Below are 16953 nucleotides of genomic sequence, written 5' to 3'. Positions count from 1 at the left end.
TTGTTGCTGCGCCCTGGTGAGGGACTGGGTTAAGTAACAGACCAAGCACAAATCACCAGTGTTGATGAGACTGTGAATAGGCTGCTAAAGGAACATGAGTGCTAGCAACATATCGCAGTACTTGGACCTTCTGTGTGGGAAGACAGGTTATTTTTTCTCTATTGAAGTTGGGCTTTGAGTAAGTTGTGGGGGTATGGATAAGACGGGTGTTAGCAGTTTGGGTTATGGATAGTGCCCTGTTGATCTTGGTGTATTGTTAGACTCTGTTTTTTCATTAAGGTTAGCTTCAGGGTTAGGGCATAGTAGGTTTATTTTTCACAGTGGCATTTAGTGTTACGGTAAAGGTAAGAGCCATTAGGTTTAGGTTTACAGGGGGATTAAGGTTTCTGTTGGAGCCATGAGATTTATGTTTAGCCTTTTAGTTAGTGCCCATTACAGTTAACATTAGGGATATTATGGTTGGGGATAGCAAAGATCTATAGTTAGAGGTTTTTTCCCTCCTCTTTCCCTGAGATATCGCTGATGGGCCAGAAAGCACAATAAGCAGACACCCCGCCACCCCCGCTTGAGTTTTCAGGTTAGTTATGAAAAATGGATGCTGAGATAGAATCAACTAAATGAAGGGTCCTGCTGCCTGTCAAGCCACTGGAGAGTTCTGCTCATTTTTTCATACGTCGTCTGTCATTTTACTTCCTTTGTCCCCACATCTTTGTCAGAGCTTCTGATCTAACAATCAAAAATATGCCTTTTCCCCTGTTTTCTGAGTCCAGGGTGGTACTACTTTCTTCAGAAGAAAGGGGCAGGTCTCTTATACCTTTCTGCAAATAAGAATTCTGCAGGTCTTGAAGAGAAAGAATGCAGCTATTTAGTAGATATTTTCTTACTTCTGCCAAAGTTCTAAGGCAGAATTACATTTACAGTACATTTTTGTTATTGGGTTAACCTTACAAACCAATTGCATTTATCTCAAATTAATTTTCAAAATTATAATGCATTGCCTCTCTATAACTGCTTCAAATTACTTGTTCCAGAAAAGAATACATCAGGGTCATGGAAGCAGCTCAGATGCTAGCATCTAGTGAATTTTATTGTATAGCAAACTTTATGCCATTCATAGCTTCAGTTGCACTGATCATCAGTTACTTCAACACGGTATTTAACTTCATGTTCTAAAAGCAATTTTCAAGTTCATTTAAATTTTTGTAAGCAAAAGATTGTAACAAACATTGTCTTGTTTGAAAAAATGAGACAATAATATGAGGACTTCCAAAGCCTATTTCCCAGATTGCTAGACTCTTCTCTGTTATTTCAACTCAGTTCAAACATAATTTTGAGCATCAGATGTGCTCTAAATAATAGGAATCTATTAAAAAAGCTGGTAGAGCTGTTATATGCAGCTATTGCCTTAACTTCAGATTAGTTACTAGCTAATCAAGGTGCTGGGTGCTAAATGAATGTTCAATCCCAAGACCGGCCACAAGCATTTCAAAAAATCATGGGTCAGACCCCCACCAAGTCCTGAGAGCTACATAAGCATAGTGACTTCTGATGTTTCTTATTTGCTTTTCTGCATTTAGAGCCTTTAGGTTATTTTAACTTATGTTATTTCCAGTACCTCTGCCATTAAGATAGCTACAAGCAGTGTGAATAGGCAAAGAGAGAAGGAAATGTGACTTTAAGAAAAAGAACAATCACCTCAAGTTTCATGATAAAATCATGAGAGCTGGCAGTACTTAAAAGCCAAACCTCAGTGAAATTTTATTTGTTTGTACTAGCAAAACTGCCTTAGTAGACACCATGCTAAGTGACTAATACTTCAGCAGTGTCTGTCTCAATATTCTGGTGGTGCACAGAGCAATTAGAAGAGGCTAATGAATGACTGCAACTGGAAGGATTATCAAAGTCTCCTAACAATACTCATCTGCAGTCAGAGTCATAGCCTGGTTTGGGTTGGAAGGGACCTTTAAAGGTCATCTACTCCCCCCACCCTCCCTGCAGTGAGCAGAAACATCTTCAACTAGATCAGGTTGCTCAGAGACCCATCCAACCTGACCTTGAACACTTCCTGGGATGAGGCATCTACCACCTCTCTGGGCAACCTGTTCCTGTGTTTTGCCACTCTAGTGGCTACAAAAGAATTGTATCTGCTTGGTACACACCTACTGTGATGGTTAATCATTGAGGTCCTGTGAGACTCACAACTCCATTTCACTAGATAGTGGGCTAAACCCGACAAAAATAGGAGAACTTCTATGAAGATGGGCTGCAGTTTTATATTCTTTTATCCCATTTTGGTTTTCTTTCTAAGAGCTCAACTCCAAGAGTTTATTTGGCTCCATGTGAAACCATGATATTCATGAAAAAATGGAAGCAAGATGTCTATGTCCATGCAGGGCTGTCTGAAGGACTTATGCTTTCAGATATGATGGTTTCATACCATATTCAGACCCCAAAAGAACATAAGGTAGAATTGGTAAGATAGTATTCTGGAATACAGGTTGGTTTTTTTTTTCTGACTGCTTCTTTCTTGTCAATGAGTTAGTTGCGTATTCTTTTATTGGCTGGAAGGGTTGACCATTATCCCACGTTGCCTAAATCCTAATGTGGAATGCAGGAATCCAGCCAGAAGCACTAATAGTCCAGAGCTGATTGACAGTTATTAGACTATTAGAGCTGGTTTTGGCCAGAAGTGAGTGATTACAGACTATTCTGATTGTGCTTAGACATAGTCAGGCACCTGATATTTTGCTAACATTACCTATTTTGCCTCCACAGAAGATAAATGGCAAGCTACACTCCTTCCAGGATCAACAAGATCTGTATTTCTGACTGTATGTTAGTCCACCACCTATATAACCTCCTGCAAAAACTGAAAGTATTCTCAAGGAAATGAAGGTGTAGTTCTACCCTTTTGAAATCTATGCAGATAAGAACAGCTTTGCTCTGCTCAATGCTTGCCTTGCAGTTTCAGTGAATGTACAAAGGCTCCTGGGATCCTGGTTCTCTTCAAAATACCAATTCAGAAATTTTGGGATATCTGCTATTCTTTACTTCTCTGCATACTGCAGTTATTTCAGGAAAAGCATGTAAGGAAGTAAAAGGCCTGGATTTTTTTACAGTTTTAGGAATTTCTTGAATGGCTAAACATTGCTAATCTTTGAATACAGTATGTTTCCTGTTGAATGGAGCTTATTATGTACAAAGAAGTTTACTTACAGTCCTTAAGGCATGTCTTTGTTTCTTCTGCATCAGTAAAAAACGAAATCCATAAAAGGGAAAACCATAACCCAGTGTTCAGTCCTTCTGCTCACAGAATAAATTCTGAACTGAAATTTAAAGACGAGTCCCCCTAGCGTTTTGCATCATTGCTTGTGACTGTAGCTCAGAAAGATGTTGTAGAAAAAGCAGACTATAAAACCATGAAAAAAAATTTCAACTTATCTGCTACTAAAATGATTTCTCCCTCCCACTACTCTGACCATGCCTGTGGTTTTGTTTTCTTTTTCCTTACCTTTTGCATCGTGTCTGTATGTCTGTATTGGCATGATTCATGTGGACTAAGTTTCCTTTCCCACTAGTCCCTTTGCACTTGGTTTTTGCTGTCATATATATCATATTTTCTCTCCCTTTCATTATACTTAGATTAGTTCTTTCTCACTCAGCCCAGTGTCCCTATAAAACTACTTCTGCAGTATTGCCTCCCTCCTTCCCCCAAGTAAAAATCACGTCTCATGCTGAAAATCAGATCTTCACAGGGGTGGAACTTGTCTGCCTTAGTAGGACAGTATCACCTTTGTGAGTCATTACATTCACAACTCATAAATAAACGCATTGCACATACAAATCTATATTCAAGGAACTTAATTCATGTGGTGAGTCTGGCATGCAAAATTGGGAAAAGCTAGAATTAAAATGTTCATGCAGACACAGTTTGGTTCATTGTTTAAGTATGTAGTGGTAAGGTCTTGCATTACTGGCCCAGTTACTGTCTTTTCTCACAGGCCTTATGCCATTTGTAAAGGTAGATCTGTTGTATTTCTTTTACTGCCAAGTGTTCAAACTCTGCACTGACTATAAAAAGTTAATTTTCTTAATGAGCTTTCCTTCCTGGCTTTGTATTCTGTAATTCCCTTGCTAACATCCTTATCGCCTGCATTTAATAATCTTCTGAATGGCCTGGTTGTGCTGGAAGACAGAGATAGCTGTCAGTCTCACAGGAGAGCAGTGCAACCTAAAACACAAGGTTGTTTTTTAATTCCAGCATTCTCTAATCTTTTTCATCTCTCCCAGTCTTACCTGTACTATTGACAACCGTCTCAGTCACTGCACAACCCTACTTCATTTTGATAAGCCTTAGCCACATATTTTCTTATGCACTGCCTTGTCTCCGGTCTTCTCAGTCTCTCAATACTCCTGGTCCTTTCAGCTTCAGCCTGGCGCCACCCCCATGTTCAACATGTACCCAGGTCACCCTCCACTGCTGCCTTCGTCCCATTCTGGTCCCTGTGCCTCACCAGCCACTCTCCATGCTGGGCAGCTGCGAGGTGGGTAAGGGACCAGCATGGGATAGCGTAAGGTCCAGCAGATTGTGACCCAGCAACTGCTCACCACTGGGAGCTGTTGGCAGTGTCGTCTCCCACAGAGCCCTCCAGGATCCATGCCTAAGCTTTTCTTCCTTTCCTAGGAGTCCTATGGCTGCAGTTTGGTCAAATACTCTGCTAAGCCAGAGAAAGCTTGAGCCATTGAGGGCTCCAAGAAGCTAAAATGCTCCTCAGTTTCTTATTACTATGGCATAGAATCATGGAATCGTATAATAACGGGTTGGAAGATATTTCAAAAATCACGTTGTCCAAACTTGCTTGGCAAAAACATGGTCTAGGTAAGAAGGCCCAGCACCCTGTCTAGTTAAATCTTAGAAGTGTCCAGTGTTGGGGCACCCACTGCTTCCAGGGGAAGATTACTCCAGTGGCTGATCGTTCTCATTGTGAAAAACTCTCCACTTGTCTCTGACTGGAATCTCACCAGGAGTAACTTCTACCCATTGTTGGCCCTGTCTCTTCCATGTGACTCCTCATAAAAAGGGAAATTAACTTATGAATTTCCCTGCTTAGGGAAACTCTTTTGCTCGTATCATCACAATGGATCCTGGTAGAATATTGCTAGCTGGTATACACACTAATCTTTGGGAAGTAGTGAATATAGAGAAAGGGTATCTGCAGCAGACATTTCACTTTTATTTCACTTAGAAAAAACTTTGAATAACTTAGTTTTTGAGCCTAAATTCATGTAGCAGTAATAAATCTTCCAAGACAAGGTTGAAAATGGTACATTGAAATTGTTTGCTTTCAAGACAATCATTAAACCTGCTACTAGTGAGGTGACTTACCAGTGAGTAGTGGACTAATATAATATTTAAAATTTTTAATAAAATAAATAGTAAATAAGAAATAACAATGTAATAAAATAAAATAAAATATAAAATAATAAAAAGTCCTTGCTTAATTTTTAAGAAGCAGAGAAACCTTCACTACTTTGTGTTACAGTAATAACAGTGTATTATGTCTTTCTATATCCAGGCAGGATGTAAAGCTCCTTTGGATTACGCAGTTTCACCATTTTCAGTAGAATGGCCAAGGAGAGAGTAGTGCTGGGGTCTGCTTGGATATTTGACTGGCTCACGGTGATGAACCTTGTCTGTTTGCAATTTTGAGTCCCAAAGTCGCATTGAGCATGTCTTCTGCCTGCCATATTTCTGTGTACTCCTCAACGCCCTATCTAAGCGACCTCTCTATTTTGCCTTTTTTCCCATGTTTGAGACTGTGGATCCCACATTCACTGTTAGTGTGAAATTCACACAAAAACGCAGTTCTTTTTGTTTTGTCTTTGATTTCTGGAACACTAAGAGTGCATCCTGAAATTCCGTAGGATGTAATGCAAGTATTTACCAGAAGGGTCTGCAGCATCTAGGGACTCTTCCTGTGTTATGTTGCACAAGTGTAAGCTGTTGATATTTGTTAAAGTGGGAAAAGGAAATGCAGTTGGCATTTAGTTTGGTCACAGCAAAACTGCAACCATTCACAGACATTGTACTTACTCCAGCATTCTGGATGGATGTCCAGAAAGAATAATAATCTGCAACATGTTTGACAAGAAAGAGGAACATTGCAATGCAAATCTCATGGTGGAGTTCATTTTAATAAGCATATTTCAAGCAAAACTAATCCTTCTTCTTTCTTCTGTTATGACTGCAGTCTTCCTTCCTTATTCCTCTAGAACATATCAAGCCCCGCCTTTTGCATTTTTTCTGTTTGCTATTGTCACAGCCTTTTGTATTTCAAGTATTCATCTTGTGTCAGTAATTTCAAGATAAAGTGCTTACATGTGAAAAGAAAAAAAGAAAATGTGCCTCTTAAAATAACAATTTAAAAAATGCAAAAAGATCTGACTTGATTCATGTCCTTTAGCTAAGGTGACACTGCTGAAATGCATCTCCTGCCTTGCAGGGGATGTGGTTTTGTCAGTGGTGACAAGTCTAGCTGTGGAAGGCAGTAAGTCTCAGGTAGGTTCAGGAATGCTGGACAAATAAAAGACAGTTGTCCAGCTTTTCCTGTGATGCACTGATTTCTGCATGGCATATACGGGCAAGCCAACGTAGTATGTGTGCTTAAAATGGGGGGAAATAGTGCTATAAGCCATGGCAAACTTTACGGTCTGTTTGTGTGTAGCCCAGTGATAATACAGGGCAGGCAGATAATCCCTATATAATTTGGTCCACCTTTTTGTCAGTTGGATAAGTTACATTTCATTTAGGCAAAATGTTTTAATTTTTGGACCTAGAATTTCTGGGAATTTTCTGTATTATTTTCCATTTTTCACCCGGTGTTTGAAAACAAAGAAGAGAAATGAAAATCACTCAATGTTTTTAGTAACAGAGTTCTTAACTTCCTCCACTTTGTATTTAAAAAAAAAAAAGATGCCGTCCCCAAATGTGAATCCTGATATATTCCAATGGCCAGAAAAATAAAAACATCAAAAAGACTACTGTGGGAAAGTAAAAGCAAACTAACCCTGTAGTTTTCTCATAGGAACATAGCTGTGGCTGCACTGTCCTAGACTAAAGTCCCTCTAAACAGGGTCCTACCTCTACAGCTGCTAGTTGTTTCTCCTCTTCCTGTGCAAAATTGTTTTGCATGGCTGCTGATATGCTTGAAAAGGTCAGTAAGGCTAGAAAAATAGAATGCATACAATAGAAGGCTCAGCAGCAGGTTTATTATCCATAGTATGTTTGCTGCTTGATTAGTCTGGAATGGATTAAATTCAAATCACCCTTGAGTTTGACACTGTACAGGTTTTTTTCTATTGGAGCCTATCTACCTGCATTTCTGATGATCCAAGGTGGTATAGGCATCTCCAGTTGTTCCATATAATACTGTCCAAGCCACAAGAGGAATCACGAATCATTGTGGTTGACAGAAATGTGCTCTGAGTTACTGACTCCAGCATCACCTTAAGATACTAATATGTTAGTTGAAGATGAAAAGAGAATGTTAAGGACCGAAGTTATAAGGCTACATGCATTATTCCCTTGCTGTTTATGTACTATGAGGTACTATTGCCCACCATCAACTAAATTTCAGATGAAGCTAATGTTGTTCTTATGAAAACTGCGGTGAAGGAAGAAACTGAGAATTTCAGCAAAAATGCAGCTGATGAACATACCATAAGTAAATTTACAGTAAAAATTATTGCAATGAGACATTCCTAGGAAACTAATACTGCGATTTATATATATAAAAATAAAAGTGAGACTAAGCCATAAAATAATTAGAAATACATAGTTGAGATTAACTTCATGCTTTGATGAGGTCATTGGTAAAAAATTTTGAGCAAACCCCCGCACAAACATATGAGAAAACATTGTTCTGGCCATAAGGATACTCACTTTGTCCATAAGATACGGCCACAGATGTCAGCCAGACCAGAGCATGAGGAGACGAACAAAGGCTGAGGGAACAAATATGTTTTCAAAAGAGATTAGAAACTCAGAATTTATGCAAAAAACTGGTTTTACCTTTCAGGGAAGAAGGTTCTTGCACCAAAAGTGAGATGACCGAAGAATAAACTAGTTGGGAACTAAATGAGTGGCTGAGGATAACATGATCTATGATATGAACTAAAGCAGGTACAGAAGAATTTTTTCCCATCTCTTTCTCTTATACATGGATCACATATGTACACATACAGATCTCTCTGTACTTTGTGACTAAGGCTCATTATGCCTGAGAACCTAAACCTCCCATATGAAATTTAGTAGAAATGGTGACAGTTTAGGAGGCTCGAAGGAAAGAATTAAGTGGAATTTAAATTCAATGTTCTTTATATTCTAGTTCATGTGTACTCTCCTGTTCAGGAGAAACTGGAAATGTTCCAAGGACTAACTTCCATAAATGCATAAATGGACCTGATTGCGGCTCTTGCCTTTCAGACTTCACACAAAACTGCTCAAGATAGTTTTGGCTCTTTTCTTCAGACCTAAGATGATTCTGCCTTTCATAACTAATTCCAGCTTGGGTAATATCTAGCAGAAAGACACCTGAGACTTTTAGTATGGTAATATGTTGTTAAAGATCAATGTGTAGTCTAAAATTGTTACAAACTCAAAAGCTGTCTAAATAGCTGTGTGTACTGAGGAATGTGAAGGATTCAGACTTTTCCATGGATAGATTGCAGAATTGAAAGAAAACTCTGATCTTAGTCTAAATAAAACAATGATGAGGTACGGAACATGGAAACATTGGGAGGCTCCTGAAATCCTTTGATATACAGAAATTCATATATAGGGCAAGGTAGTATTTCGAGAACATCACATTTCCACCTAACCATCCTGTTATGAATGAAACGTATAAGAATATAAACTATTGCTCATTTTAGTCAATATAGTCAAAAAGTCTGTTATCTCTGCATTTCAGCCAAATGTCATTACATGTAACTGTGCTTTTGGATGAACACCATATATTCAGTGAGCAATATTTATATATGAGAATTTTATAGCATTCATAAAAAGTGAGCCATATGAATATACCAGGTCCTGTCTCAGATATAAGAAGATTACCAGAATTTAGGTTTGTGATGGTCCCAATCTGATTTTTTTATTCATCTGATTGGATGATCCGTACAGAGAAAGTTTCATATGTCAGATACATTTATGTCACTGTCGTATCTGTTTGCAAACAATTTAGAAAGTCAGAACTGTGGCATTTTTATCAGTTCTGAGTTGCTGCAGAATATAATTCAAATCTAAATAAGTACAAAATGCTTATTTAATTTTTTCTGCTGTTGCTTTAATGCTTAATTTCAATAATTTAATCAGATGATGCTGGCTTACTGTGCACAGAATTCTGAAGTTCACAGGAAGAGGTAGAAGGAGGTCAACCATTCTTTACTACAGTGCAAGTGTATTGACCCCAGTGCCTCTGAAAAAAAATGAATTAGAGACCTACTCATGCTTACCATTTATGCAAAAGAAAATAATTGTTTATCACAAAGGAAAAACAATTTGGCCCTCTTGAAATCAATGGAAATTCTTTCAATAGGAGAATTTCACTGCTCATTAGTCACCAAGAGGTGGCAGGCCAGAGACATGGAGAAGAGATGGATAGAAAGTCACAGAACAGGGAGAGTTACGAGTCACTGACAACCCACTTCTGTAATGATGGGACATTGCCAGAGATGTACCTACATCTGTGCACGAGATGATCCCAGTTAACACCTCTGAAAAAGGTAGAGGCCTCCAGGGAAAGTGTGATGACAATGATCCTCCCAACGATACCCTCTGCAGCCAGCATACTCCTGTTCCTGTAAGAGTCATCCCCCTCAGCAGAATGACCAACCCACTGTAAGTATGCACTGGTACCCAATGGTACCAGCAATGGAGCACCACGCAACTATTCACTCACTCCCCCCACCCCTATAGGGTGGGGGAAAGAATTGGAAGAGCAAAAGTAAGAAAACTTGTGGGTTAAGAGCAGTTTAATAATTAAAATAAAATATTACAATAATAATAACAACAATAACAATAACAATAACAGTGATGATGATGATGATGATGTAATGACAAGGAAAACAACACGAGAGAGAGAGAGAGAGAGAGGTGAAACCCAGGGGAAAAAACCCCAAGTGATGCAACAGCTCACCACCCACCAACTGACACCACCAGTCCCCAAGCTGCGATCGCTGCCCTGCCCCCTGCCAACTCCCTTCAGTTAATATACTGGGCATGATGTCATATGATACGGAATACCCCTTTGGTCAGTTTGGATCAGCTGTCCTGGCTGTGTCCCCTCCCCTCCCAGTTTCTTGTGCACCTGGCAAACCATGGGGGGCTGGAAAAGTCCTTGACTAGTGTAAGCACTACTTAGCAACAACTAAAACATCCATGTGTTATCAACATTATTCTCATCATAAATCCAAAACACAGCACTACACTGGCTACTAGGGAGAAAATTAACTCTATCCCAGCTGAAACCACGACAGTGGGCAGAAATAAACTGCTGAAAGCCAATTACCATTTTGCAGAAAATAGAAAATGTCAGAAGATCATTGGAGAGACATGTTTTAAAAATGATCGTGAAGAAAGTCTTCTCAAAGTATCTCCCCCACTTTCTATACCTGCCTGTCCATATGTAAGATTTCACACAGATAAATGCCTGGAATGAAATACCAGTTCTACTCAAGAAACAGGAATTTTCTAAGAGAAATCAGCAAGCACAGAATTTCAGGTTTATTTCTACTGTCTTTCACCAGGTAATAATTTCTATCTGACAGTTTCACAATTTTAACAGTTATTTCTCCCTAGAAATGCAAATTTAAAAAAGGTGAGAGGAAGGCGAGTTCGCAATTTCTTTGTAGTATCAAAAAAAAATCTGCTGGCTTTTTAAAGTTAGTACTTTTAGTAAAAAAAACAACATTGGGAAATATGGTTTAGATAAAAGAATGTTACTTTGCAAAATTACGGTCCTTTCTCCATTGGGGTTTAGGTAGAAAAGTAAGAAGTTATTAGCATTTCCATCATTGTTATCCAAATGGTAATGATAGATTAGTGCCTTGCCTGTGAATTTTCATTATGATTTTTTTGGAATGTGGAAAGTAGATTTTGTCAAGGTGAAATGATCCTTTGGAAGATGGATGAACCATTACAAGCAGAGGGGTGTGAAATACAGCCAAAACCATTAGATATGGAAAAATTCAGAACTATGCACATGCTTGATTTTGTAGTTTATTGTGAGGAAGACTTATTTCTCCAAGCCGTGAAACTAATTTTGTAAAGTGGACTGGCAACTTCAGCCCCTGCTGCAGGCAAGACTGTGACTCACAGGAGTAGGGCAAAGCTGGCAGCTTCAAATTCTACCAACAGAGCTGACCATGTGCTGCGACAGGCAGCAAAAGCCTTTTGGGAAGGAAAAAAAAACAATCCTGTTTTACCCATATGCAGTTTCCACTCGTGCTCCCATATAGGGCTATAGAAGTTCCAGAAAATAAGGTTAATTATTAATATCATTAGCAAAGATAATATATTTTCAATTATTTTATGCAAACAAGATATTGGTTTGGGTCACATCAAATAGTAGTTCCCTATTAGCTGGTGCTGCTTGTGTGTACACAGACATATCTGCTTAAATATACTTTGGGGACATAGAAAGTGGGGGTCACCAGTTTTATTTTAAACAACAGAACAGCTTTACAGCTCTTGGTTTTACTCCAGCTGGTGCTGGCTTCAAAGAAGCTATTACTTATCTGTCATATTACCAACAATGTCTTTTGATTTAGTGAGACAGGCCTAGATTGTAAACTTATTAAAAAGTACTTGTTGAGGCTCATGCTTGCCTCTGCCATTAATTCATTAAACCAAATTCAATTGTTTGACACTGAGAAAACTGGTGCTGCGCAAATGAGAATGGCAGTCAGTGCATCAGCCAGGTGCCTGATAAAATCATCATAGCAAAGCCATTTTGACAGCCTACAGCTCTTTTAAGAATGTGTTCAATAAAGAAATGAAGCTTACTTGTAGGTAGGTGATAACTCCTTATGCAGCAGTAAAGTGCAGAAGTAGGTCTTGGGAGCAAGGGTGTGCAGCCAGCTTTAACAGCAACACAGCCCGGCACTTTAGAAATAAAGCCACCTGCAGGACTGCAATAAATGGAACAGCTTACAGACACGTTTGTTTGTTTTTTCAAGTTCTTGTAGACACCCCCTTTTGATGACAGTGGTAATATATAGTATAACATAGCCCAGGGATGGCAGGGATGGAGGGAACATTCTCGAGTGCAGGAAGTTTACCTATATTATTTTTTTCTTCTTTTTCAGAAAAGTGTGGATTTACATAAGCGTGACTCTTGTGTCACCTTAAGCAAACATGGTATTTTTAAGAACTTGAACAAAGGAGACTCTCACTCTTTCTTTCAGTACCTTAGCATGTAAGATGAGCTATTGCGTTCTGTCCTGAGCTCTCAAAGCCCAGGAACTGGCATTCTCACCATCTGCATCTGGCAACCACCAGGATGCAGAAAAGTGATGGGTTTAAAGTCTTGCAGCTAATATCTGCAGCGTTACAGAAAGGAAAGTGCTCATCTGGTATCAGGCAACATCTGTCTGGCTGAGCACAGTGCCTCTGAGATCATAAAAAAGCTGCTGTGTTCTAGCCCAGATGCAGCTGCCTTAAGTCTGAAATTACTTCACAGTCAGTCACAGTGATATGGATGTTCATGGATAGGATGCTTGACATGATTAGAAACAACAGATCAGAGACACTGGTGGTGCAGAGAATGAATTGGAGAATGAAATAAGTACATCTAACATAAAATTGTACTTCTTTTAAATATAAATTTGGTCAGCTTAGATCAAAATATTTTTGTGCCCCAGAGATTCATGTTAAATAGTAGCCTCTTGAGGATGTCTGCATAAACAGCAAGAGTTCAAATTTAGGCATACATGAGACCTCAAATCTCCTGAGACATAGTAGTGCTAATATTAAAAATTACCTAATTTTTAATATTTTTCATATGGGCTTTGTATTAAAAAAATTTTCAGCTGGCATTGTCATTCAGGATGGGGGAGGGAGGACTGATTAAATGAGACAAATAGAGAGGCTTGCATGATCCCTTTGGTTTAGTTTTCTGCTTTTCTTTTATGCTTTCGCTTCAAGTGAAGGCATTTATTTGCTCCATTAGTGTGGTGTCAGCATGCCTCATGAGCTTCACCATGCTGCTTTCGTGTGCATCTCATTTGAGTGGTGCTGCACAGCGTGACTGTACGGAGAAGCGACTCTGATGTATGGTAATGCTATTGCATAATGCTGAATACCAGGAAAAGTGACTCAGAGGGACACATTTTATCTACCCAGCACAATGTGGCCCATGCCAAGACACACTGCTAATGAAGATGTAGAGGGCCACCCAGGTGCACTCTCCCAGCTAGCCATGTCAGAGCAGCATGTTGTACCAGGGGACTCACCTCTAGTTACACAAGATGATGTCTGACAAATGTAACTGAGGATTCCTCTGTGGGCTCCTATGTGGCAAAGCCTTAGGCCTGGATGACCCCTCCTTCCTCCTCCTCACTACAGTCTCCTTGCTCTCCTTTAACTAACTACATTCTCTCGCTCCTTTTTAATTTTCTTTTCTTTTTTTTTTTATTTCCTTCTCTGCTTATGTTTCCTGTATCTTTCTCTGTCCACATTTCTTTCAAAATGGCACAATGATGGAGTTTGCTTCTACCAATGGGGAAAATGTATATATGCTGTGGCAGCTCCATTGCAAGCAGATCTTTTCAGAAACCCAGTCCGCTGTGTGTGAGGCCAAACAAATGAGTTTGTGCAATAGCTTATCTATTTCTGCAAAGCCAAGGTCTGATTTACTGCAGCATGGCTTTTGCCTTGGTAAAGCAGAAAATAGAGACTGTTGCTATAAAAAGAAAATACACACTACTAGAGAAATTTTAATAACCTTGTACATATCAATAACTGTTTAAATAAGGCATAAGAGTTACTGTAGTGTACAGAAGGGATCTCAAAGACTGTGTAAACACAATGTGATAGGTATAGTCCTAAGAAATGAGACACACAAAAAAAGATTTTGTCTCCTTTCTCTCCCTCTCAATGAAGAAATTTAAAGAAAATTCTCACCAGGATACTTCAGATCATAATGACCTGATCTTTTCTTTCATCCTTAAACAAAACTAATCTGAGTTTCTGTCAAAAGGGGGAAGTTCTAATAGTGTTTTGTAAGTAAGAGAGGGACCATTAAGGTTATGTGACAATATAATAGACAGTACTCCGGGGAAAAAAACCCCAAACCCACAACCCTTCTCTAAAATGAAAGCAAGGCATTAAGTCCATATTTATAGTTATTACACATAGTGGATGAGATTTCCTGTAACAAGTTGCAGGACCCTTGTCAATGGACAATACTTATATGACATACTAATCTAATTGCTTCTTTTATCCACAGCAGCAAAAAACCTGATTAACTCGGTGTCCTCCATTCAGAACTGACCAACAGAAAACTGCTCGAGGTCATCTCTTCTATCATAGCAGAGATGTGATGAACACACTGTATCACATCTTTGATCCTGCACATGTAGACCCTCTAAACAAAAATCATGCCACTTTCCCCAGAATATCGGGGGTTTCTGGGAGGTGTGTCTGGAAAAATATTAATTGGAAAAAGACATCTTACTTAACCAAATGATGGACTGACTGATTTAATTAACCCTTTTTCTCTTTCACAGAAATGTCCCATACAAATCCTGATATACTTCTGAAGATCTGTATGAGAAAGAAAAATCTGAAGGTTTAGTGATGTGCATGAAATACATTAAGTATTCCATCTCTCCCTTGTTGAGTGTGCGTCACCTCATGGGTCACCATCAGGAGTCTCACCCTGACATTTGCAGTGAGGATAAGTAACAATGCTCCAAAAATCTAGATTAAGTAGGCTGAAATATTACTGTGATGTGATTTTGTTTTGGATTTCTCATGTACCTGGGCCAGCACAGACATGACTCTCTCTGAACTTGTTCCATGAACACCAGTGGGGAGGCCTATTCTGAGAAAGAACCAGGTCCTCTCTCAGGCTCTTTTCCAGCAGTTGGGAGCTTGTGTCAGGATGGCATGAACCTGGCGGGGGTGGGGAGCACTGATGAAACTGTCCTGTACATAACAGAGTAACTTGCACAGGTCCCTAAACAGCTACACCCTGTTGGTCTGACCAATGGAGAAACCAGAATTTTAGATGTTTCTCCTGCATGACTAAAAAGCCTCAATGTCTTCCGGTAACGATCTGCTGGTTAGTGATCCTGAGAGTAGTTCAGTGTGCCTGCCTTCTGCAACCTAAATGTGATCAGACATGCCTAAACTATTACACTTCTGATAGCACCTGCTGCTCAGCATTTACCGGCAGCATGAATAGTTATTTATCTTGGGTTTTGCTGGGTTTTATAGTATCTACTCCCACAGGTTTTCTCAGTCTCCTGAAAAGGTACAGATTTTCCATCTTTTTTCTTGTAATCCCATGTAGAGACACTGCTACTGACTAGAAACAGGTAAGTCCATAAGAGATACCACAATTAGTAACATGTTTAAAGAAAGATACAGCATACAAGTTCCCAACATTTTGTCTGACATACCATTCCCTTCTATCCTAGATACCCTCTCCACCAGACAGAGTGCAGCTGGAGAACATTGGAAGCTGAAAATCTCCTTGGCATTACGTGGGATGATCATTGTATGTTAGTCACATGCTGCAAAATTTCTACTATAAAAATTTTTTGTGAGAAGACATTGTTGAATGATTTTGCTATTAGAATTAAAACTGGGGGTAGAAAGAAATATTGAGCAGAAGCAAAGGTTGACTAGAGTCTTGGTGGTGAAGAGTAGGCAGTGCTTGAGTTTTTTGAGTTTAGCTGGCATTTGTAGCTGCAGATGGGTCAGAAGGGAAACACTGGTTCTCCAGCCAGCCCAGCAGCATGGCTTTGATGTCTCTATGGAAGATGCTACTTTGCTGGATTGACTTTGGTGCAGAAAAGTCTTTGTGCAATTTTTGACTCAAGCAAAGGGATTTAGTCTGTTATGGGAGAACTTGTTGCTTTCTCTTTCCTTCTGCTTGACAGAAAGAAAGTGGGCCACAGACTTCCCACAGGCATTGTTCTCTCAGGCTGCAATTCACTTCACCAGTATGTGAAGTGCTTATTTCTCTCAGAAGTCTAGATGGCCACTATTCATGTAGAGGTCTACACAGGAGATGCCTAGACTTACCTGAAATGAAGGATCTCAAGTAAAATAAAGTAACAGCAAGGATCTGAAGGTAAAGCATATCAAATTTATTCTGACCTGGGAACCATCATCTGTATGCATTTTGTACTATTCATCATTTGGTGACCCCTGAAATTTTTTTCACCTTTCTTTTTCAAAGGAAGGTTGATTTAAAGACATGCATATGCACAGTAGGTTTCTTGGCTTAATGAATCTGTCTGTCTTGGGACAATACATTTAACAGTTTTTAAGTTGAAGCCAGTTTTCCTTTCCTACTCACAGGTGCCTAGAAGTGCTTCATTCAGGAAAATAGTTCTTTAGGCAATTCTGAATAAAGCTAAGCCTTTCTTCACACCTTGTATATTCTGTAGCTTTGTAAGCCTGAGTCCCCTTTATTTAAGGTCAGTGCCCTAACAGTGGTCCTGTAAAGTACTCATCCTCATGCTTTGGCTCAGCAAATTATTACAGCTTGGTGAATTAGTCCATGCAGTGTGAAATCCCCTTAATTAAGCTAAGTAAAAGAACATCACCCTACAGCATGGCTCTCATAAGCAATAAAGGATGTGAGATCTTTAAGTGGAGGGAGAATTTGAATGTCAAATCCTGCATCCAGTGCCCTGAACCGAACGGCAGTTTACCCTGTGGCA

The 16953-nt window shown here is 39.3% G+C and overlaps 1 protein-coding gene across 1 annotated transcript; it reads right to left on the bottom strand.

The window, feature by feature from the left end:
• Positions 1-686: 686 nt before the first annotated feature.
• LOC142057034 (ETS-related transcription factor Elf-5-like) lies at positions 687-7503 on the bottom strand. Its single transcript, XM_075092515.1, is given in 7 exon segments — positions 687-841; positions 3217-3266; positions 5903-6015; positions 6017-6053; positions 6055-6132; positions 7375-7448; positions 7450-7503. Coding segments are annotated over 7 exon segments (561 nt in total).
• Between the last annotated feature and the right edge of the window lie 9450 nt (positions 7504-16953).

Source organism: Phalacrocorax aristotelis, chromosome 5 (genome assembly GCF_949628215.1).
Source record: "Phalacrocorax aristotelis chromosome 5, bGulAri2.1, whole genome shotgun sequence".
NCBI lineage: Eukaryota > Metazoa > Chordata > Aves > Suliformes > Phalacrocoracidae > Phalacrocorax > Phalacrocorax aristotelis.
Note: the sequence above shows the minus strand (reverse complement) of the source record. Positions and strands in the feature narration are given on the sequence as shown.